At 41.5% G+C, this 24,655-nt stretch overlaps 1 protein-coding gene across 17 annotated transcripts in view; it reads left to right on the forward strand.

Moving 5' to 3' along the window:
* The window catches only part of LOC130181198 (calcium-activated potassium channel subunit alpha-1), a 153,366-nt gene that overhangs the window by 20,349 nt on the left and 108,362 nt on the right, over positions 1–24,655 (forward strand). For all 17 annotated transcript variants that reach the window (XM_056395103.1, XM_056395110.1, XM_056395109.1 and 14 more), the window contains exon 2: positions 16,502–16,669. In XM_056395103.1, coding sequence (XP_056251078.1) covers positions 16,502–16,669 — 168 coding nt within the window. The remainder of the gene's footprint in view (positions 1–16,501; positions 16,670–24,655) is intronic.

Here is a 24,655-nt window from a genome sequence, read left to right on the forward strand (position 1 = left end):
AAGCTGCTCTGTGCTTCCCTATTCAGTTCTTGAATGGCTAAATTGCTCTTCAGTTTCAGTTTGCTGATCATTTTACAAAGAATATTTGTGTTAGTTTTAGAAACTTTGGCTGTTCACGTTTCAAACGAACAGGAACGGCTTAAACCTTGGTTCAAAGAGGCACAGTGTCTCAAAACAGTATTATTATTTTTTAGAAATGAGTTAAAGGTGGTTGTCGAGCCACTGTTGTCTTGGATTACAGTTGTTCGTTTCCCATTATTGAAACAGTAGAAAAAGACAGTTAATACAGAGGGTCAGAACAGCAGCAAAAAGGAACAGGTGTTAGCTATGCATGGGCTCATGCAGAGGTGGAAGTCTTTAAATGTCATACCATTTCACATCGTCAAGTGGCCTTTTACACACTTAAAAGTGCTCATTCATTTTCCACACAGGCCTATTTCCTGGAATTCAGGGTCACGGATATGGAGATTGGATTATTGGGTGGGAGGTGGTGAAACACTGCGGACAGGTTGACCATACAACACACGCTTTGCATTTATGTGCATGGTATAATTTGATAATAACAAGAGTAAAGCTACTCTCTGACTGTTGCAGCTGCCACTTCAGTTCCTTAACCAGATTATTTTAAGGTTGAAACTGGAACAAATATAATCTGATCAACAGACCTACGGTGTATTTACTTATCAGTCTTTTGAATTACAGTACTTTGGTGTTACAGCTTACTTTCATTTCTGTCAGTGCTTTGATTCTGTGCACGCACCAGGAAAATGACAGTGTGAGCTGAACATCTATAAACAGCAGAATAGCCCGGGGTGGAAAACACAATTTATATTTTAAGGCAACAACAAAACAGCTTTCATGTTACAACTGACATAGGAAGTAACAGAACTTATTTTGAGGTGGTCTCTTAGTTCTCCTTATCCTCCGCTGTGGTGCTGAAATCATGTCTCTTATCATTTAACTGCTTCTGATGGTGATTATTGAACAAATTATATAAACATGGTCAATGAAAATCATGTAAAGTGTAAAACTGTTGGACCTAAATTTACAATTGAGTTATAGGGTCATATTAAATTGTGCTGATGAACAAAGCAATGTGGATTTAGTAAAATGCAGATATTTAATTTGACATTAAGGCAAAGTAATGAAATATAATTACTGTAATATAATTAAGACATACACCAGTGTTTACATGTCCTACTTGTCAAATTGTTGAATAATCACTTTTTTGATTACTCTACCATTTATTGACGCTGGCCACTTCTCTCTCTCTCTCTCTCTTTCTCTCTTAGCCTCCCTTTGTGTCTTTCTCTCCTTGCTCTGTCCCTCTCTCCACTCCCCTCCTCCAATCCTCCCCTCCCACACACTCTGTCTCACACACCTACTGTCTGCCCGCCATGTCTCTGTTGCTAAGCGACAAGCAATGAGCGATGGACTGCTCTTATGAGAGCGACGTTTGTCCGTCATGATCTCATCCTTGCCTGCGCCGTACGCACATGCACTGGATTTCTCTTCATGGAGTTGTAGCAGATTTCTATGGAGAGACACTAGTGCTGTTAGTGCATTAGAATTGCTTATGTTTGTATTTTTTTATGCTTGTATTGAACCCATTAATGAAACAAGTTGGATTTCAAAATTTCATTGATTAAATTTGCCAGGTCTAATTTTAAAATGAATGTATTGGCTTGCAGCTTCCAGGGTTGATTATTGAACCAAACATAAAATCACACTGCAAACAGAGCCAGTATGAAGTTTGAAATTGTGCCTTACAAATTAAATGTTTTTTTCCCCCGGTGGCTCAGTATAAAGAGTAATTATATTGTAGTATCTGCTGGTGCTTACTTTTTTCCATTATTAGTTAATAATGTTACCAATTTAAAATAATCTAATATTTCCCAAACAGGAGGAGCAGAAAAATGACACATTGGATATTTATTCTCATGATAAGATATTACTGAATTTATCTGAAATTTAAAAAATAATGTTACCTAAATAGTTTTTTGGGCTTAATAGAAAATGTTACACTTTAATTCATTCTGCACAAAAACACCAGTACCATTCAAATTTCCACAGCCTATGCTGTAATCCGAAGCTGCAGCTGAACATGCTTGAAAAACCGGCACACCCTCCCCGTCCCTCCCTGACTTTCTCTCATGTTACCAAGCTGCAAATTTCCCTGTTGCTTCATCCCTTTTGATTAGTCCCTTGGGCTCTTACGCCTTTTATTTTGACAAATGAGCCTGGTGCTGAGCACTAAAAAGCACTTACAACTATATTGATTAACAGTGGCTATTAGCTGGTGAAGAGGAAAGGAAGATGTTCTTCCAGTAAACCTTCACTGGACATCCAGCCTGTTAAATAAATGCACTAAGGCTGAGGGATTAGTGATGTGGATTTCCTCACTGCTGCATTTGAAGAGAAGCTCATGAGCTGGATGTTACTTCACTGCAACAGGCATAATGCATCTAGATGAGTGGATTACTGGGGCCAGCTCTTAGCTATGCGATGTCTCAAAACCCAGATGAAGCGGAAACTCTTCATTACGATGTAATGCACATTGTGTCAGTCACATAAAACCTTTTGCATAACTGTTCACTTGTCAGAAACAACCTCCATGTATTTAACTGGCCTTGCATGTCCACACACATCACAACCTAGCCTAGAAGTACAGCAGTGTAGTTGTCATGCTGCAAGGACAGCTAGTGATCATGGTTAAATGAAGAACTTTGAAGAGTTCTAGCTGCCTCATGATGAATCGCTCATTTCGCCCCTGTTCCCTGCATTGTTGCTTCAGAATAATTTCCTAAAGTGAATCCTCCTCTCATGCAAAAGCAGCCATAATGCATTCTGTGTGTCACCCCCAGTGACTTGTCCTTGGGTTCCTACAATGTTGCAATGATCAAGTGCACACTGTGTGGACAGTAGAGGAGAGCTGATTCAGTCTTCACATCATCCCATGTGAATGCTGTTGCCAGCTCCCCCTCTAACACACTCTGACAACACTTTTTTATTTTTGTGCTGAATTTTCAGTGTTGTTTATTTGAGCTCAACAGTGTAGCCTGCACTAAGCCTGCAAGGGTCAAATTGCTGACTGTGGGGAGGTGGTTTTCTCCACCCCTACCCGCACAAACCACCCCCACATTGCAGCGCTATCGCAGGGAATGCCTCCCTCGACCTCGGGCGAAAGGCAATCCCGCAATACTTCTCTGTCAGCTCCTCAAATCCCAAACCTGTTCCAAACACAACAACATCTCCACTAACAGGAACAGGCAGATCACAGCGGAAACCAGAGCTGATGTTCGTCTGACACTCAACACAAACAAACATGGTTCGACTTGGACGCAGGGTGCTTCCTCTGAGCTCTGTTGTGCCTTGTCTGTGGATATTTCATTCTACAATAAAAATCCTTTGATTTGTTAAAGTTGAGCTCCACACAGTCAGAGATAGGCAAAGAGAGGATGCCTCAGTCCTCTCCCGCAGCCCACTTTACACTTGAAATCACATAGAGGCTTAATGCTGTGCAATACGGTCCAGTGTTCTTCCGAAGGCGATGACCTTTCCTATAAACACACAGATTGGTTTGCTGAGCTGCCATCTTGCATAATTACGCTGATTCTCAGTAGGCTTGAGAACACTTGCTGCAATGTTTCATCCAGACTTCAGCTCCTCTTAATGGATCTTGTTAGCTGAGGTCAAAGTGCTCTGTGTCTGGGGTCACATTAAAGAAACACAACCTTCCCTGTGGAACACACTTGGGGGGGGCCTTGGTGTGGGCTGATAGTAGAGCACAAGTCACTACAATTCCGCTGTGTCCTCTCCCCGTTTCCTCTTCCTAACTCCAGGGTTAAAACATGCAAATTCTGTATGAAGGAAGCTGATTTATTTTCCCCAGTGGGAGGCGTGAGATCTAAATTTAAAATGATTAAATGAGCCTAGAGTTAGAAAATCATTTGCACTTCCATTTGTTAGCCTCTGAGCTGTTCTCAAATCAAGGGCAAGTCTCTGAATCATTAGGCTCAGATGACTGCTTTTTTTACTTTCCCTTCAACAAGAACATTTTCCAAATAACATTGTTGACCCCATATTGTGTAAAACAATTTGCACACCTAATCAACACATTCACAGAAATGGAAAGAATTTAAATCCAGCTTTGTTAAATGCTCCCCATCAGCCAAATTGGTCTTTTTATAATTACCAAACAATTAACCAGTGGAACTGTTGATTAACATTCATACCCGTACCTCTTTTGCAATTGTTCACCAAATGTGGCTCAAGCTTGTCTAAATAAATTCATGTAGTCCTGTGCACTGGCTGGCATCAGTGAGAGTTGTGAGAGTATTAATGCATCAGGAGAAGATAAAGGTAATGAGACCTGTCTCTCAAGCAGAGAGAGTCTAATCTCAGTGGTCTCTTCAGGCTTCTCTTAAGCTGGTGGCGTGGAGTGGGGTGGAAAAGTGAGGAGAGGAGGGAGTGAAAAGAAACGGAGGGGAACTGAAATGAAAGTGAATAGGTAGGATAAAGGAAGACAGATGACAGTGCAGGTAGAAGAGAAGAAAAGGAGAATGGGGAGATAGTGGATATGTGGTTATACCAGTTTACCTAAAGCTGTACCTCAGAGGTTGATTTATGGCCAGCCAGCTGTGAATAATAGAAAAGTATGTAGTAGTGGTTTGATTGGATGATGGTTTGGAGGAGAAATCAAAAGAGGTCATGAAGACAGGTTAACCAGTGTGGGCTCTGAAGGTTGCCGCACAATGCCGAGGCTCATTGCCTTAAATTGTAGGAATGCTTCAAATAGGAAGATAAAGTAAAGATGTGTTGTGCTAAAAAGATTAGTGGAACACCATCCTCTGCTGACCTGCTGAATGTTCAGAGCTGACGGGACTATTATATTCTCAATTCTGACACTTTCAGACAAATGCAATCTTAAACTGTGCATTACACCATATATTGTGACATTTATATTTATATTGTATATTTTAACTTTATCACCATTCAGCAGTAGTGGCACATATCCTTACATATATATTTCTTTACATATTTCAATTTTTTATTTATATATCCTAGTATAAGGACATATTTTTATATTTTAGCTTTATCTTTATAATCTTACTTCCTATTCTCTATTCTTTGCTGTTACATTTCCATTCTTGAGGGAGCAACTGTAACTTAACCTAATTTCCCCCTGGGGATCAATATAGTATTCTGATTCTGATTATAAGAAGAAATCCTCTCTGGGTTAAACTTGAAATGTACTTTTCACACTTGTGTTTTAACATTTGAAACAGATTTTGTAATTTTGTGAATCAGAGCTTATTGGAAACAGTATTTGGACAAAGTAGGCCTACATGCTGTTGTGTATACGTGCTGCTATCTTGGCGCTGCTCAGAGACTGTGCTCATACTTAGTCATTCATATCTTATGCATGTACTGCAATGCTCAGGAAATGTATCCCATCATGCACCATCTCCCACTCATCTGTTGTTCTGGAGTGACTGATTCATTAAAGAACAGAGCTGAATCCAAACTTACAAACAAATAAACAGTCATTAATATATAACAACATTTCTGAAGGGCTCCAAAGCCGTGTTCTAATGCATTAAATTTTAAAAGGCTATCAAGCAGTATTGTGGTTGTTTCAGCAACTTTTCCTTGGACTCCTGTGCTACTGAATTTGATAATATTCCTTTGCAGTGAGATATTAACTAAAACCTAAAACCTTTTAGTATAGTAATTTGGCGACTCCCATCTCTCTGACACCATGTCAACAGGAATGTATTATTATAAACTTAACAAATGTAATATACATTGAAAATGTATTTGCATGAGTGCATAGGTCTGCAGGATTTGCACAAGCTAGTAGTATAGAGAAAAGGTGAACTCATGATGATTATGAAGTTATAATAATACATGTATTTGTGCAAAATTGCCTGTAGTGGTCCTGGGCTGATCTGTTTGTTTTCTTGTTTGCTTGTTTGCTTGTTTGATGGCTCTTCTTGTATGCCTATTTTTTTTCTTTATAACAAAGTAGTTTTGAGCTGTAACTAAAAACCTCCTACCAGTAGACCGCTCAAAAAATTCATCTGCCAGTCATGTCTGGATGTTGCTCTTTATAGAGCAGGGTCATTGATCAGTGCAGGTTAGACAGCATGGAGCCAATTAGGGCAATAGCTACCTTCTTGGTTGTTTTCCGCTCTTGGAAAACACCTAAATGGCCTGTTCTGCAGAAGGTAATAGGCCCCCGATTTCATCTGTCTGTTGTGCGCTGAGTCGCTTATTGACAAAGAGCTAGCAGTCTGTCTGTATTTAGGAGGAAAGCTCATTAAAGTGTTCCAAGGGCAATAGGGGATCAGGGTTAAGACAGGTGACTCCTTGATATGACTGTTGTTGTAGCTGTTGCTGTTGTTGTTTTCCTCTGTGCTGCTACTCCTTAAATTCACTGAAGGGTCAGGAAGAAATAAGACCATGGAGAAGGAAGGCTCATACTTTCAGTTCATTAGCAGAGTTCCTAAAACCGTATTTATAGAACTCCAAAATTGTCCATTAGACATTAGACATTATTACTGATATGGATGTACATAGAGTATGGGAATTATTTAAATAATTGGGTTCTGGCATTATTTTAAAATAATAAATAATCTGTAATGGAGATGGACTCCCCAGATGATGATTATCATGATGAAAATCTATAGTTTTTCGTGTGAATAATATTCCAAATACCATATCTTTAAACACAATTGATAGCATAAATTGTTTTATCATATGTCATTGAAGCATGTGAAATTAAATAAATCAAGTGTTAAGAAGGCTTTCACAAGAACTGCAAGGTATTAACAAGTAATAAATATGTTGTTGCCATCATGCATAACCTATGGAGGGTATGTAACGTAGTCCAAAATCCACACCGTCATTGCATTTACAAGACAAGGGGTTATAAAACACCCTCTGAGCAGCGCTACTTCTTCAAGGCAGCCTGGACGCTTTAGTGACTCAGTATCAGAAAGTGATACCAGGGGGGAGACAGGCCAACCGGGCCAGAGCTGGTTAGCATGCTAACTTCAGTAGGAGAAAAGAAGTGACAGAAGTGAGAAATAGAAGCAAAACAAGAGGGTTGCTTTCCACAGCTGGAGACAGCTCTTGATGAGTAAAAGAATGTTTATGCTGGACTAACATTTTTTCTTCTAGACTGGTAAGTAGACAGTTGTTAATGGCAAAACTTACAAATAGCTCTTTTAAACGCTTACATTTTCTTAAATATCAATTTTTCAAGGTCATCTGCAATGGCAGAAAGTATTGTCAAAGTCAAGTCAAGGTCAAAGCTCAACAGTCAGTGGCATTAACCAACCAAGACGCACAGGGAAAACTCTAGCCACAGTAGCTAGCTCACAAGCGTGCAGGTAAATGGGAGAATAAATTTAGTTGCACAAGCTTTAAGAATGTAAAATGATTGTGTGTTCGTGCTACAGTGTTTCTCTTCTCATATTTCACGGAGAAATTTAATACTAAAGCTGCCTCCCATGCTGAAATGTGGTTAAGAGGCATGCTGTATTTAAAAAATGGCCTTGGTTTTTGGCTCTATAGTGTCGCGTGTGCAGCTGAGAGTGTCTTGTTGGTGATGGAGCTGTTGGTGCCTATATGCGTTTTTGCCACAGGCTCCATGGTTAGGAGGTCCAGACAGGCTGCGAGTTTGGAGGCACACTATTACCTCCTGATTCATAGGTGTGGTAAGCGATCCCGACACAAAACGAGCCCTAGATGAAATAGAAATCAATCATTGCCCTTAACACACACATACAGTATAGAGACACACACACACACACACACACACACACACACACACACACACAAGTGCAGAATTTTCCGGCGCCCTTGAATGAATGAAAGCCCTGTTTTCTTTAGAGCAATAATAGAAAATAGAGTCAAGCTTCAGGGTATAGCTGAACAGATAGAGGTTGGTGGTTCTAAGCAGCAAGAACAACAACGACAACAGTGTCATTTTGAGGTACATCATAGATAGATAGATAGATACTTCATTACTCGCGAGTGAAATTCATAGGAGCACAGACAAATACAATCAGTGGAACACTTGGTTGTGCTTTTTTTGTGATGTCTAAATGCTTTAGGACCTTCCTTGACCATTTCAAAGGGTGCTTGTCTTGAATGCTCCACTTACATATTCACCCGGTAAGACTGATTCACATGTACTTCGGACTATTGTACAAAATGGTGGAAATTAGCCTCAGGTAATTGCACCACTGATGGCTGTAGTACGGTAAAGGCTGATGTCATTCAAGCATGTTGCTATTTTTTCATTTCACCTACTTTCTGACAGGATAAAATGGTGTAACCCCCTCTGGATGAACGCTGTAGGTTAGAGTCTGGGTCAGAACACATCTTGGTCATTTATTTGCTATGTAGAATATTCTCATTATAGAAAAAAGACTTTCTGCAGATAACGTATGTCACCTGTGTTTCCTGTCCTTGGTGTGATAACCCCTGCTTCTGAATTCTTCCCATGTCAGCAATCACATTGAGGGCCAATTGTCTGGTTTATAGAATGGTCACATCTGAAGTGTTTCCCTTCAAGTCAGACCTCATTTGCATCGAAAACAAGATTGTGAGTGTCACCATAGTAACAAGCCATCTCTAGATAGGTAAAAAAAAATAATATAAATTAAACCTGTCAAGAATTAAATGACCAATAATGTGCATCTGTACATGGGGAGGAGGATGTGATTTGTGTGTGTTGTTGTATGTAATGACTTTCCATTAATTGCACTTTTTTTCCCTACACTGTAAGTTGTTCAATTTTCACTCCTACATCTGCATTAAAGTAATTATGTTGCCTCTTTATTTGTTTTCGTGGTCTGTGTGTCCAAGGCTGTAAATCTTTTTAATGTCCAGTTTCCGTGGTGATTACAGGGGCAATTATCTGTACTTGCAGTCAAATATAGTAGAAAGAAAGGAGGTGGAGCAGAGGAGGCGACAAGCTGTCTGTCAGAGTGCAAATTCCAATGATGTGCTGTCATCCTTCTCTTGGGGTTTCTTAGAGTACAGGACAGTGCAAAGAAAATTATGATATTGATTTTTGAGGCCAGCCACATAGTAAACCAAGTGAAACCAGTGGATTATGTTATTTGGTTGGTTCTCCTGACTGTTAAAGCTCCAAACAACTGCATCTAGGGGAAGTAGAGATACACTAATACATTAGCTCATTTTCTCTGCTCTTTATCTAGGCTTTTTATACCAGAAATGTTCTGATGAAAGACTTTCATTTGGGTTCTTTTATTATATAGCCTACATCTTTAGTGTTCCCTCATTTAAGCCACTGGCCGTCTATTATCTGCTGACATTAAAATGATAAAACTCAAAGACGTTACAGATGACAAGTGCTGACCTTTCAATCTCCCACAATTCCCTGCGTCATCTATTTTTATCCCGGACCACTGGGGCTTGAAATTTTGTATCAATGGAAGAGGTGCAGTACAGCATTATGAATCAACAGGACTGTACATTCAAGTTTTTTTTCTTTTACTTTCCCTCCAGTCGTAGGGAAGTAACACTAATGTGGATGTGCCTTTATTCTGTCCTGTTTTGTTTGAACAGAGGGACATGAAAGAATGTACATCTTAGACAGCGTGCGCTGGCAGGCTTACATTGTGCTTCTTCATATCACTAACTCATTGTTTCTCTCTGTTAGCCGAGGAGACGTCACAGTTGGGACAAAAAGCATACACAGAGTGCAGCCATTTTGAGGAATGAGCTCCTGCCCTGTCGTGTGGATGGGTGTACTGTCCAGCGGTGATGCAGAGAGATGCAAACCGTTTGGCTTGTCCTCCTGTTTGCCGACATTGTGGATGTCATCTGTTTAGTTCAGTGTCCACAAATCGTCTAATCCTGCTTTGGCCTGCAGTGCTCAAATTGTTGTGATGTTGTATTTGTCAGTCTTTGGATAGTTTTGACTCGTGGCTTTACTGAGCTCATTCTCTTCACAGTGCTGAACTCAAACCCCTGAGCATAAACCTTAGCACATAAAACAATTTCACATATAACTCAATATTTCACTGCTATTTCTCAAATAAATGTGGCTTTACTCTTTATATGGAAAATGTACTCACAGTATCTGCTGTGCCACATGTGCAGATTTACTCTGCTGCTACACTGCTTCTGTAAATGACATTTGTGTGGCGACAACGTGCTCACAGTGATGACATGTATGGGTGTCATCCCGAGCAGATTGTATTCCAGGCTGTACCTGTGTCATCCCTAAACCAAACACATGGCAGCCTAGGTAAGCCCCTAACCTCGGGATCATAAAGTCCCATCTCAAATCACAATTTTCCTCTTTTTTTTTTTGTTGTCCTTTTTGTCATCTCATTTTGCAGTAATATATTTTGGAATATGGGTGATGAGTGTTACAGATATACAATAATGTTTGTATCATAATAACATTTGTGGCACTGGCTGTGGGGATTTCTTTGTAGCAGAGATGTATCACTGTAGTCACATGTCACTTGCTATGGCCCCTTTATTTCTATATGGTTCAGTAAGCATGACCTATACACATAAATAACACCTTTTTTTTTTTTACTCTTTTTAACAACCTTTTCTCATAGTGTTGTCAGATCTAGCTTTGTACCTGCGTGTGTGTGTGTGTGTGTGTGTGTGTGTGTGTGTGTCATTAGTATGTTAGGAGGCTTCCTATTCTTCCTCCCTCTTCCTTTTCGATGTGACCCAGTGTAGGTCTGTAACCCAGGGACACTGGGTAACTGTACCGGCATTAAAATAGCAAACATGGAGAACAGAGCGTGTTATGAGATTCACTCGTTTAACGTCTCCTTGGGTGAAGCTATAAATAGCACCTCACACTGGAATAGAGTTTTCCCCAGCGATGAGGACGAAAGCCGGAGGAACAGCTGCGCTAAAGCCAAGTCCTGTTAGATCAGCGGAGTCACATGGGCATGTTTCTGTCTGTCTCTCTCTTGTCTTTTCTTTCTGTCTCTCTCACTGTGTCTCTGGTCTCTCACTCTCACTTCCCATTTCTCTTGCTCCTTATCTGCCCCGCTGTCTGTCTTTCACCCACTTGTTTATCTCCCTGTCCTGCAGTATCTTTGTCTCTCTGTCACTGTTTTCCACCTCTCTGTCTGTCTGTCCTGTGTTTTCTCAGTGTCCTCTGTCTCTTGATGTCTTGTAATTTGTGTCTCTCTGTCATTATCTCTGCCCTCTGCTTTATTGTTCTGTCATTCTATCTTCTTGCCTCCCTCCGAATCTTCGTTTGACTGGGTGTCCTTCTTCATCTCCTTTAGCCTCTGTCTTCCTGTCCTGTAGACTTCTCACTGTCAGTCTTTCTCTGTGTTCTTTCCTGTACAATTTTTTATTCACCTCTCTCTTGCTCATTATTACCAGGCATCCCCTGTGTGTTCTGTTAATTGGTACAATCCTAATATTAACAGTGTTCATCTGTCATGTTATAAAAAGGTTTCTTGAACTAGGAAGATGAACTACATTACATTTTTAAATAGACATTTTAACAGGTGTTACATCACCACTTTTCATCGATATAAATTATCTATGATTTGCTAAATGTTGTATGTGCTGTAAAAGAGAGCTCAAATTTGCTCAGTTCCTTTGTCCCACCTCCCATATCACATTTGTATTTCTATTTATTCAGGTGAAAATTAATTTTGTCACTAACTTATTTGGTAAAGAAACATTACATTCACAATATGCCTATAACAAAATCAGTAACTGATTAAATACACATATAAAATGAGATCATCAATGCATGTCAAGGTCCATAGAAAAGACTGGTAAGGTAAATAAAAGCTAAAAAAAGGGACATGTGTAAATCTAACAAGAACCAGTGTAAATGCATACAATAATTCTATTTGTCGTATTATAGGTATTTAATGTACTCCAGAATACAAACAGTGCAGATTTACGTTAGCTTTGGTATTTCCTGACAGCAGACATTTTCAACTTCAATTAGCGTTTTATCCACGCTACAAATATTAATAGGAGCATATATAGAAAAACTTTTATACATTGATTGTGATTGAAAGATGAACTCCACCGTTATAGCACACAATGAGAATCGGCCAATCAGAAGAAAGTGGGCTTTTAGGGAGGCCTCATAAGGTGGCCAGAGCTAATATTGCATATTTCAGTTAGAGACTGAACTGAGCGTCTGCATAATGGGCTCTTTCAGATAAATGGATGGGACTTTTTTTGAACTGTGAATCATGCAAAACTACTCTAGTGTAGTCCCAGAATAAATATATAGAGCTGGAAAGGAGCATTATAGTGAGTAGAGTCCTGGTTGATTTTACCACATGAGTGGTGGCAACAGTGAGTGTGATTTAATACTACAGGAAACAGCTACTTTGTAAGAAATACAGCAGAAGAGCAGTTGATGTATCTTTTTATAGCAAAACTACACAAATTCCGTTTTTTTTGGAGGGACGTCTGTTAATAATAATTGCATCGGCAGTCTGTTTTCATGCTGTGCATGTCGCAAATAGTTTTTCACACAGCAGCAGGGCGCAGTAAGGTTGTTTACCTTGCCGAAAATTTGGAGTTGCGCAGCCTAACGCCTGCAGCCCTTCATTTAACAGCTCACTGTGGCTTCTCCCTCTTGCTCCTGTGTTCCCATGCAATATTTAAAACTCATCTGTGAGCAAAAAATGCTGAAAAGGGCCGTTGCCTTAATTTGTAGAAGCATTTTTGATGAACAAGTGACAGCACTAATCTAACAGTCTGCTTCACAACCTCATCTTTTGCTGGTTGAACATTTTTTGAACTTGCAGGAAATGTTTGGTTTGCATAAGCAGTAACTTGATACAGTTCTGATATGGCTGTGGAGGACTGAACTGGCTGATACCGATGAGATAAAAATGGTGCGTGTGTTAATGCTGAATTACATAAATGCATCATTCCCTGTGAATCCCTCCAGTCCACAATTTGAGTCCTGCAGAGACATGGCGGACTCTGCTACTAACAATGAAAACCCCTGTATAGAGAGGTAATTACTGAATGTATAAAGCTTGAATGGCTGATGGGGTTTAATTTTATGAGCATATTAGGTTGTAAACTAAAAAAAAGAAAAAAATGAGTTCACCGCCTTCTCATGCATGACTGTCTTCTACGTACTTCTGCATTAGTACACCATTTCCTTTGATATCATACTTATTTAAAAATCTTTCCTTCTTTCACCACATCATTTTGTCCCCTTTTGAGTTTGGTTATAAAATCATTTACCAACTCCTGCTGCTCCCTCTTTCCCCCTCTCCCTCTGCCTGTCTCCCCCTCTGCCTGCCTCTCTCTCAGTTTGACATCACAGGTGTGTATATATAGCCAGCAGATGGATTCTCCCATGGCAGGCTGCTTCAGTGCCTCTCTCTCTCTCTCTCTCTCTCTCTCTATTGGCTTAGGCCTACCGCCGGCCACTCAAATGAACTAGAAGCAATTGCTTGTTTACATTGTCTCTTCTGATCTGCCCGACCATCAGTTTGTGACTGCATCCATTATTCATGTGTTCTCCTCCACCACACACATGCTCGCATGCGCACACTGGAACACATCACAGCCACTGAATGCGGTCTTGCAGCCTCCATGCTCAGGTGTGTACCAGTGAGCACATTCCCAGATTAACCTGGTGTCTACACCGAGAGTATGCATTATGTTAAAACAAGTACAAAACAATTGACTCAAATTCTTCTTCATACTTGTATCTTGAAATCATTGTTACATTTAAAAGGAAAGTAATGTACAATACTATGCTTTAGTCTGTTTTCATGAAGACATTGTGGTTTGGTGTTTCCCTGATGTGTTGTAGCACTAGGAACCTGTCAGTCAGTTAGCAGTACTTACAACAAAATTACTCTGACAGGAATAACATTTACGACATGCTTGGAAACAAATCTGGAGTAAACGGTAGCGAGAAGCACTAGAAGCAGGCAATGTGAGCTGTGAGATGCAACTTGCGTGACTTACAGTAGTTCTAGTGTGATGTGGTGTGTTATGTGTGTGTGTATATGTGAGGCCCCCTGGCTGAGAAGTAGCTGCTGGGCATAGACTAGCACATACTACGCCACCACAACATGCCTGGAGTGCTATCGAGCAGGCACACAGCCAATCAGAGTGAAACCTTAGACATCACTGTGCACAGTGACCCGTATACGTACACACTTTGCTGAGTATTTGCAGCATGTGACAGGCGAGACTCATGCAGGGTACGTAGTCAAGTGAGTACCGAAGTATGGATGATGGGTGGTGCCGGTGGGTGGTTGGGAGAGAAGAGAGAATTTTAGTCATGCAGTCTTCACATTCAGTTATACATTCAGTTCAGTTATATATATGTGTGATATATATATATATATAAAATCATGCACAGCTTACCATGTCCTCCAGCTTCCAGCCAACAGGACTTCATATAAGGTTTTGTCATGAGCCTGAACTTTAAAATGTTGATTTTGTTTGAGCACAAAATACATTACGCGGCAATATTAACATATATATTTTTTTCAACTTAAAAACAAACTTAAATAGAAAATAAACTAATATAACTTGGTTTCTGTTTGATTGAAACAGCAGTCACAACAGAAAAGCTCTTGGCTTAAGCTAGAAATTGAACACAGGTTGTGGAAGGTAATTAACATCTGTTAGAGCAAACACAGCGTTCAACTTTGTACCAAGCAATATCGACATCCGGCTAATAGACTTTTCGAGCCGTGTCTTTCTCTTTCACCCTTTTCATTTCACTTTTGTTGTCAAATAATATTCTCACTTTTTCTGTGTGGGGGGTTAATGGGTTTGTCTCCCATATACACATTATAATTTAATACCAAAATCTTTGAGGATCCGCCTGCTTCCAGCTATAGTAGCTGTCATTTATAATCAGGTGCTGATTTTGTGTGACTTCCAAAGACAAAACTAAATGCTCAAATCTTACTCACGACAGGTGAGTCCCACCAACACAGAGCTACTTTATGAGTATATAAAGCATATGTAACTGAATTATCCACTGCAGTACTGAGAGGCCCAATGGCAGGAGCAGATAATGATCTTATGACCAAGTCAGGATTTTTTAAGGCCAGTTTATTGGCATTGTTATGGGGTTGGAATCAAATTAGGAAAATGGCAGCTGTGTCCATGCCATATCATTATGAAATGTAATCCAATTTGACCAGACAATCCTCTTGAAATGGACAGAGCACTCTCTTGGGCTCATCTGTAATAGTGCTGTTCTTTAGGACTGCAGAAATACTAAAGTTGCAGTCTGTTTTTTTTTGTGTTTTTTTTTTGTGTGTGTGTTGCATGTGGGCACATATTGGTCACCCTGGTGGTTGCTTGGCCTTTGGTTGCATCTCTTTGTTGCCCCACACAGTTACTGGAACGAAACGTGTCAGGCGTAAAAACAAAAAGAAACCCAGTGTAAATACCATTGATTTTTATTTGCATCTTCATTTTTGCATGTTATGGAGGTCATCCAAACAAACTGTAGCAATGTGACACGTATAGTACTGGGAAACAAGTTTCACTTTGTTGACACAGCACGTAATCTGCTTTGATGGCTACTTGTTGGTTATCACTGTGGACGTTGGAGGGACATTGTAAAATGCATTCCAAGTGCTACATATGTACCCTGCGGTAATACGAGCCTGCCTCCTTGGAAAGGAGCACTTGGCCTATGGTTTTATGAGGCTGAGGGTGACATAAACAAACCTCAACTCTGCATCTTTGTGCTAGTGTGTGTGTGTGATACATGTGACTGTAGGATTTTGTTACCTCCAAGGTTGTAGAACCCAGGGAAATCTACTCATTCCCTTTTTTCGCCATAAGGACAGGGAAGCTGAGCGCCTGCTTGTGTCAAATCAGGAGTGAGTGGACGGCTGGAGAGGAACAGCTGCATTCAGTGACTGTGCCAAGCAAAGCATGTCAATGAACTGCCGTGCAACTCTGCTCACTCAGTCGGACACAAGAGGGAACGTTGAAAGGCTTGAATGAGAACAATAGTCTTACGCTCTCTACCCTGAGGAACAATTAACTTACAGAGCCATATGGGCCAAATTGCATGAGCGAATGTGCATATACATTTTGTCGTTATCTAACACTCATGCATTCAAACACACACACATTCAGTATATAGCAGATGGATGCCATCATGGCGTGATGGCGGAAATCCGTGGTCTTTTTTTTCCCCTCGGAGGTTGTAGCTTGTCATGAATGTGGCCATGCATGAGCTGAGGCGTATGAAGCCTTACCTAGAAAGATGCTGTTTTACAGTAGTGCTCATATGATGAATTTATTTTAGCTTCTTGATGATATTCTTTTACATTTAAATTTACCTACAGCTGACATCTTCATCTCCTCACTGTTAAATGCCACTTCACATTTATGCCTTTTTTTCCCCCCTTTAGATTCTCCTTCTCCCTAAAGCAGACCATGGTCCTATTTTTATCTTGCTCTATTTCCTAATACAGATTATTATTTCCTCTTCCAGGAGGCTCAGAAGGTGATCAACCCCGCCAACAATCAGACAGCAGACAAGGCACTAAAGGGTCCTGATGAGAAGGAGGAGGCACCGGCCAGCGAGGTGGGATGGATGACTTCAGTCAAAGACTGGGCTGGTGTCATGATCTCCGCTCAGACACTCACCGGCAGAGTTCTGGTAGGTTTTCCTTGTTCCAGTAGAAATAAATATCTCAAACACCAAATCCACACACTCAATCACTCAACATTCAAATCCATGAGAACTTAATTTTGTTACACTAATCATTTGCCCCAACCCTCCTCAGGCAAACAGTCTGCAACTGGTTTTCACACCCAAGTTGGGTGTATCCACTGTTTAATCCACTGCCATGTACACATTTACTCACCTGTTGTATACAGGTCCCACCGGAGACATACTGTTGGGCAATTAATTTGATCCACACAGAAACTAGCGGCTGCTCAGTCCCCACTGGACCTCAGCTGGATATTTGGCTGGCACTGTCCAGCCCTCTCTCTGCTGCAATGGCCAATGTGCGGCACGCTGTAACTCACTCTGCTGAGCTGCTGCCAGCTGAACCGATGAATGTGTGTGTGTGTGTGTGTGTATTTGTGTGTGTTGGTGTGCATGCACATGCCTATGTGTATGTGAGTGGGAGATTTATCTGCCAAAGTACGAGAGGTAGCATATGTGGTGTTTGCGCAGTAGGTAAGAGGCTGTCACTGTGGCTTTTCTCTTGGTATGAATTACAGTCCCTCTCCCCTACTGACCCTCCTTCCTTCAGCTCCATCTCTCACTCTGCCCTCAGAATCTCTCCTGCACTCTGCTACTCTTTGCCAGATCTTCGTGTATCTGCAGTGGTTGAACTCTGCTGCTATTCAGCCTGTTCCCATATTGCTTTAGTTAGTTAGTTTGAGTTAGCTGCTGTTTGTGGTGCCTTGTAACTTGCATGACTTCAAGGATACATATCCCAAACGCACTGCTCTTAAAAAGGGCACGGGTTGTACAAACACATGGTGAACATTTGATTTAAAAGTTTCTCCTCTGTCCTGTGCTGCTTCATGGAACTGCATCACTCTAGCAGAATACATTATTAAAATTAAAAACTAAAAGCCTTTTCCACCAGCACCATCTCTCACGTGCTGCTTAGCAAGATGTCTGCCACTTAACTCCACTGAGTAGTTAGCTATGAGCAGCATGCTGCCTCTAACTGCAGCCATGTTCTCTTAGCTGCATGGATTATTAAAAAAGTACACGTGCATGATTAGAACTGGGGCCCATGCAAGTTATCCACATTGTTTCTATACTGGATAATATACAGTATATACTTGGGAAATGACCCTGACAACAGCCTGTCTGTGTCTTTATCAGGTTTGCGATTTTCTCATTTAGGGTCTTGACAACAGTCTGTAACTGATAATAAATTTCAGGTCTGGTTTGTGCAAGAAGAATGTGCATTAGTGTATCCGTCACTTTTCTAGATAGGAAACTGAAATTGAAAACATCTATTCTGCCTGGTCTAACTTTCCTTTTACATCTTAACTTGCATCAGAGTATTACCACCAGTATGTCTGTCTTGCACAGACATCCACTGTGCATCTGTGCATCTGAATGAGGCAGCAGTGGGAGTCAGGAGAGAGACAGATCCAAACTAAAACACTAACACTGTCATTGTTAATGTTTGCTGGAATGTGACAGTTTCTTCATGCCTGGTGAGAATAGCTGGGAGTTGAGAGGGATTCAGGTCTTTCATGGAGAAGATGAAGAATCCTGAAGGGAGCTGTCAATTTACTAAATGAGCCTCTCTTTCATCACTTTCCCACTCGCACAGTTCCTCTGGCATGGACACAGCTCCCTCTCCCTTTCATCTTCTGCTCTGACTGAGCGCTCCCAATCTGCCCTGTAAATATGTGTGTGTGTGTGTGTGTGTGTGTGTGTGTGTGTGTGTGTGTGTGTGTGTGTGTGAGAGTGAGAGAGGGAGAGAGAGAGAAAGACAGACACACCAAGAGAGAGACAGACAGGCATATGGAGAGTGAAACAGAGACTGGGTGTGAGAGTCAGTCAGAAATAAGGCAATGGTGCTTTAAAGGGGTTTCTAGGCATAGAGAGATCCCGGTCTATCACCCACTGTGATTTGTGCTACTTCTGGTGGGGTTGATCATTCTGGCCGCCAGGCTGTGTTTGCTTACGTGCACAGTCTAATGACATGCAGCACAATGTGTACTGAAGAATGCTCTGTGTAGGTGAATGAATGTGTGAAGCTCTTCATGTGGGTGGAATGTGTGTACATTTGTGAATACATGTATCTTAGCATATCTCCACATATAGATAGTTTGTGTATATGTCTAAGTATGCTAATGTGTATGTATATAATGTGTGTGTGTGTGTGTGTGTGTGTGTGTGTGGGTGGGTGATTTTGTGGGACTCTTGCTCTCCCATCAGAGCTTCACTGCAGATCAAAATTGCGATGAGTATCCGTGTACACAGAACCTGGCTGGTAACCATAGCAACTGCTGTGTAGTGGGGTGTCTGCCTAGGCAGAGCAGAGCAGAAATAACACACACACACACACACACACACACACACACACACACACACACACACACACACACACACACACACACAGAGGTGGGATTAAAGCTTGATGCAGGCTTCATTCTATCCAGGTGGAAGAGCCAAAGCAGATTGAGACAGATAACCTCTGGTAGGCATAGAGGCAGAGCCCTCTATCCCCGTTCATTTGTTTGCCTTGATGACTTCACTGCTAGTGAAAGATCAAGTGTACCCCCAGGCTTATTGAAATACCAGACAAATCTAAATCCATCTGTGGCAGCATCTTGGCCCAGGAGTCCCCCATATTGTTTCTCCACGCTGGGCTGAATTACCGGGGTGAGAAGAACAAGGCCTGTTTTGTTATTGGTGCCTAATGTGACTTTGCCAAACTACTTTGCTGTGATGAGAAAGGGATTAAATGAACACACATCCACCCACACCACATAACCATTAGGACCAGACATGTGCTGCATGAGAAACAGATCACTCTGCTCATTAGGGTTCCTGTTATAAAGAAGTCTGACTGCTGAGCCATAGGCTGCGAGAGTCGAAAGCTATTATGGCTCATGGCATTGCTCAGACCATGTAATAACAGTAAATACAGAGCAGCAGGTGCACACAGGCACTTGTGTGAATTTATGTGTATATATTTATGTGCCTTATGTGATTTCACAAGACAAAGGTGCCGATAATACATCGTTTCCTCAGACTGGTCATCTGTCAAAGTCCCCTGTCTTTGTGTGATCATAGCCTCTGTAAGCTGCAGGCATGAGCTCCTCCCAACCACCATCTCACACACACACACACACACACACACACACACACACACACACACACACACACACACACACACACACACACACACACACACACACACATACACAGAGTCATATATCCAATTTCGATTAGGCTCTGTGTCACCTTATGTGCCTTATAAAATACCAGGGGAAATGATTGATGCTAGCTGGAGCCACTGTTGCGCCTCTGTGTGGGTCCTCAGCTTTTTGTATAACCCATCACCTCTACAATATCACCTTATCAAATATTTATTACCTCATTCACACATGACCTGCATCCAGTGTAGTTCTCACTTGACACAAAGCTCAGGGTCAAAGTGAAAAACATGAACGGTAATGAACTTAAACGCAATCGAACACGATCCTCTGCTGGCATTGATAGGCAAAAACGTCCATCTGTGGGGACTTCCGCAGAGCAGAGAACAACTAAGTGACTAAGTGCCAGCTGCAGCTTAAGAAGGGGACTCGTCTCTCTTAGTCCCGTGAGACAGCTGTCCACATAAAGACACCGCATGTGGAACATAGGTGAAAGACAGAGCACCTCTGGTCTGGCAGCGGATGGCTCATCGGTCTCTTGACAACCGTATCACCCCAGTTGCTTAGTAGAGAAACCTCATTAAGCACTCAAGGGCACATTGTCCAAGGAAATGACTTGCTGGACAGCTGGAAATATGAGTCGGCTGAATTCTTGCGCCATTACCGCAGCATCTCCTGTAATTGATTCCTGCATTAATTCTATAGTAACAACGTATGTAATCCCATAATGTCCAACAAAAACAGCGAGGATTATAACCTCTGAATGTAGATATTCGCCCTATCTCTCTGTGCAGTGGATTTGCACGGCATGGTGGGTCCAGAAATAGGTCAGCCCTGCCATCTTTCTTAATGGGATCTTGGGTGGCAACCAGGGACCATCTGTTCGCATGGCCCGCTCCATAAACCCTATGGTCATCCCTCTGCCTACCCGTCCACCCACGCACTGCATGGCACTCTGCATATTGACCCCTATCATCTGCAAATACAACACATCTGTCTCGCTTTGCAGTAGAGTGACAGCACATGTGTTCTAACTGTAACTACTCCAACTGCATCTGTAGGAAATCCAGCGTGCTTCCTTTAAAAATCAAAAACAAAAACAGATTTTGCAGTAGCACCTCTGACGGGAGGCACACCTTTCTTTCTCACACTTTCTCCCCCTGTGATTACCCCTCATTTTCTCCATCCTGTACCTCATGTGTGAGAACAGTTGCTTACATTGTGTATGTGACTTGGCAGGTAAGAAGGGGAGATTGTGCAAAGTGTGCGAGGACACTGTGGGTACACTCCATTGTGTTTCCATGTGTCCTCAAACGTCCTGTTGTGGAGAAAATAAGTGTGAATGTGTTCTCTCCCCATGATGGCCTTCCTTCCTGCGCAGAGAACAGCTGTCATTTACAGTGTTCTACTTTTTAGACTGGCTTTGTTTATGTTGGTACGGTGTATGTGTGTGTGTCTTTACCTCTTTGTATGAGTACAGTTTTGTACTCACAGACCTTTGGGCTTACATAAACATATTTGTGTTTTTTACAGCAGCTGTTGGGTACCGCCAGAGTCTGTTTGCATCTCTGAGTTGTATGTGTCTGCCTGTATGTTTCTCTGTGCTATGTGTGCATGTGTGTGTACGTGTTCTTGTGTGTACGCATGAATGTGTAAATGCATGTCTGTGCGTGTTTGTTTGGGCTGCCTAATTACGCTTCCCTGTTGAGTGCGTGGAACTAATTTATTGCTGTCAGTAAACTCCTCAGCATGGATACAGCTGTCAGCGCGGCACCATCTCCTGCATCACGCGTCTCTGTGACAATAGTCTCATCCCTTGGCATAAAACTAACAGGAAGCATGGTGTTTTATCCACCCAGGGGGAGCAGTATGTGTAAGTGCTTCTAACGCTCAATGAGAAATCTTTACGATAAACACATCCACCCACACACATACAGGCGTATATGAAAGTAGAGCCTGAACTAGGACTGGGCTGAAATCGTTATCACACTATTATTTATGATATTTTTATATGTCAGTATATTCTGTTATATGGAAAAATATTCAAAATCATAGAAAATACTGTTTTAAGTCAATAAACTGTATTACCTTGCACAGAAAATCAATATCTTCATCTACATGAATCACAAACTTCAATAACCTTTTTAACTAAATGTTTAATAGTTTGCTAACCAATCATTTGGACAACAGAAATTTGGAGAACAAATGTCATGATATCATCCAATCAGCATAATATGACTCTGCTGTCAATAAATGACCATCTACCTTTGACCCATGAACAGTAATATGTGTCAATTGTCAATTCCCATGGTGTCAGTCAAATGTGTCTGTCTAAGAAAGCATCTGTCACATTGATGTGAGAAATAGGCAATCAATAGCTGCAGAGACTGTCTCTCTCCACACACGCTTCACAACCCAATTTCTCTTTAAATTAATAGCAGTGGACACGGACAAATCTATAAATTTTTCATCTCTCTGTTCAGCATTCGGCGACATGACACTTTGCTCCAGCAGTGTGTTGCTCCATAATGAAACTCAATTTCTGAGCCAGTTTGCAACTATTCTCTTCACTCAAACTCGGTGCCCTCTGAAACCTCCGGGCTGTCTCCTTGCCTCCCTCCTGTTTCTCCCAGTTGTTGAGTTTAGCTAACTGCAAAGCTTGTTCATTTGTCATTTGCCATAATTTATCAGTTCAGTCGATAGCAATCCAATTGGCATTGACTTAAATCCTCTGAACGGTGATGAATGGCTGTTTATGCCGGAGGGACCACGGGGAAGAAGCACTGCAGCAGGGAGGGTGAGGTGGAGGGAGCTAAAGGAGAGAGATGTGTACGGTGCCGGCCAAAGTCTTGAGGAGACAGTGCATTAATGAAAATGTTATGTTATTTTTGTAGGGTTTTTTTTGTAGATATTATAGTTAAATAATTATATTAAGTATATGATGTATGAATACATCTGTGTGTTCTCTTGTAAACCATTTAATACGATGATAAATGTTTGTTTATATATTTTTTTTATTGGTTTCCAGCTTTGATTTAGTGCTAAATGTCACTGGACTTAGTTGTGATTTTAGAATGTGTTCTCCATACCATGTCCACTGGTCAGCTGTGTGAAGTCAGCCCTGCTGGCTTGGATTTTCTGGGCTGCTGCCACATAAGAAACACAAGTCATGCATTGAGCGGTGGAGGAGTGAAGCAAGAGGAGGAGGAGGAGGAGGAGGGGGAGGAGGGGATGAGAAGGAAAGCAGGGTGTCATAGGAGGAAAGAAAAGCAACAGGGAGCCCTGCATCGTGATGTATCGTTTCGGCGGGTAGAAATTTACACGCTGCCTTCTCACTTGGCAAACAGACATAGTGCTGCACATCTGAGCATGCATATATAAATACAGGCACAGCGTACTGTATTATATTAACTGGAAAACATTCCGTTTTGAATTCTGTCAAGTAAGAGTAGATGAAGAGTGCAGGACGTGTGAAACAACTAGAGTTACAGCTAGAGCTCTTTGAAATATTCACCAGGGCTAAAAAAAAAAAAAAGAAAAAAAAAGTAGTTTGCACTATTCATCATACATCATGTAGTGAAGTTGTTGAACCTCTCCTCTGTTACATTTAACTGATTTGCATTCCACTTCTTTTAAATTTGCTGCACACTGGGGAGAGTTTTACATCTCTGAAAGGGTTGGTCTCAATTTGTCCTCATGAATGATTTTCCCTGCAGTCGCCCTTTAGGCCCGTCATAACTCTGATCCGTTCTGCTGGATGACTCATCATTGCTTGTTCTTTCTCTCCCCCCATCTATTAACCCATCCATTTGCCACCTGGGCCTCTGTTGCTAAAGAGCCGATGACCTGGACTCGCTCTCTCTCGCTGCAGCCCCCGTGTCCTTTGTCTGTCCCACCCTCCCTCAAACTGTTCTGTGGAGGAAAAGGTCAAGAGAGCAGACACAGGAGTGATGTTTCACTTAGCTGGGTACCCGGCCTTCTCCTTATTAGATCAAAGTCACCTGTAACTTACAAGGCGATTTGTCTGAGACGCTGTGGGGACAGTCAACGATCACTGGTTTCCCTTAGTCTGGGCCTATAAGACTCAGCACATTCATTTAAAAAAAAATTTCACAAATCAAATCACACCCCTGTAACTAAAATGTATGTTGTAAGTAAAAAGTTAAAGTATTGTATTTTATAATTTGTTTCAGAGAGTTTGTTTGTGTGAACAGCTCTGGTGGCATTGCCCTTGGAGTCTGTCGGAAGGAAATCCAAAATCACTTAGCTAATTACAACAAACCTGCCGTAGCTCTTACACAAGTAGTCCATGCTATTAGATAATTGAAATATGGCCCTCCTTGAGCAAGCAAGTGACTGCGGTAATGATATTCTGTTTACTTTTTACAATGTGATTATTTATGCTCTGCTGAAACCTCGGGCTGAGGAGTGACAGGGTAGTTAGAAATGAGATTACATTTAGAGTCACAAGCACATTAGGCTGCAGGCTAGAGACAGACACACAGACTGACAGACAGATAGATGCACACAGTCACAGAGCAAGCAGTCGACAGGGAAATAGGCAAATGGACAGGCAGAAAATTGCGTGCAGACAGATAGAGACCTAAGTAGCAGTCAGAGAGGATGCAGACATTCTCATGTTTGTCATTTGGAGCCCCCTGTCACCTCCGAGACAGCTCTGTCCCTGTCTCATCTTTGTCATGGCTGCCTGGTATCGTCTCGGGGTGGAGTGCTGAGTGACTCAGTGCCTCTGGGATGATGCACACCTAATGGATCAGAA

Source organism: Seriola aureovittata, chromosome 14 (assembly GCF_021018895.1).
Source record: "Seriola aureovittata isolate HTS-2021-v1 ecotype China chromosome 14, ASM2101889v1, whole genome shotgun sequence".
Classification (NCBI taxonomy): domain Eukaryota; kingdom Metazoa; phylum Chordata; class Actinopteri; order Carangiformes; family Carangidae; genus Seriola; species Seriola aureovittata.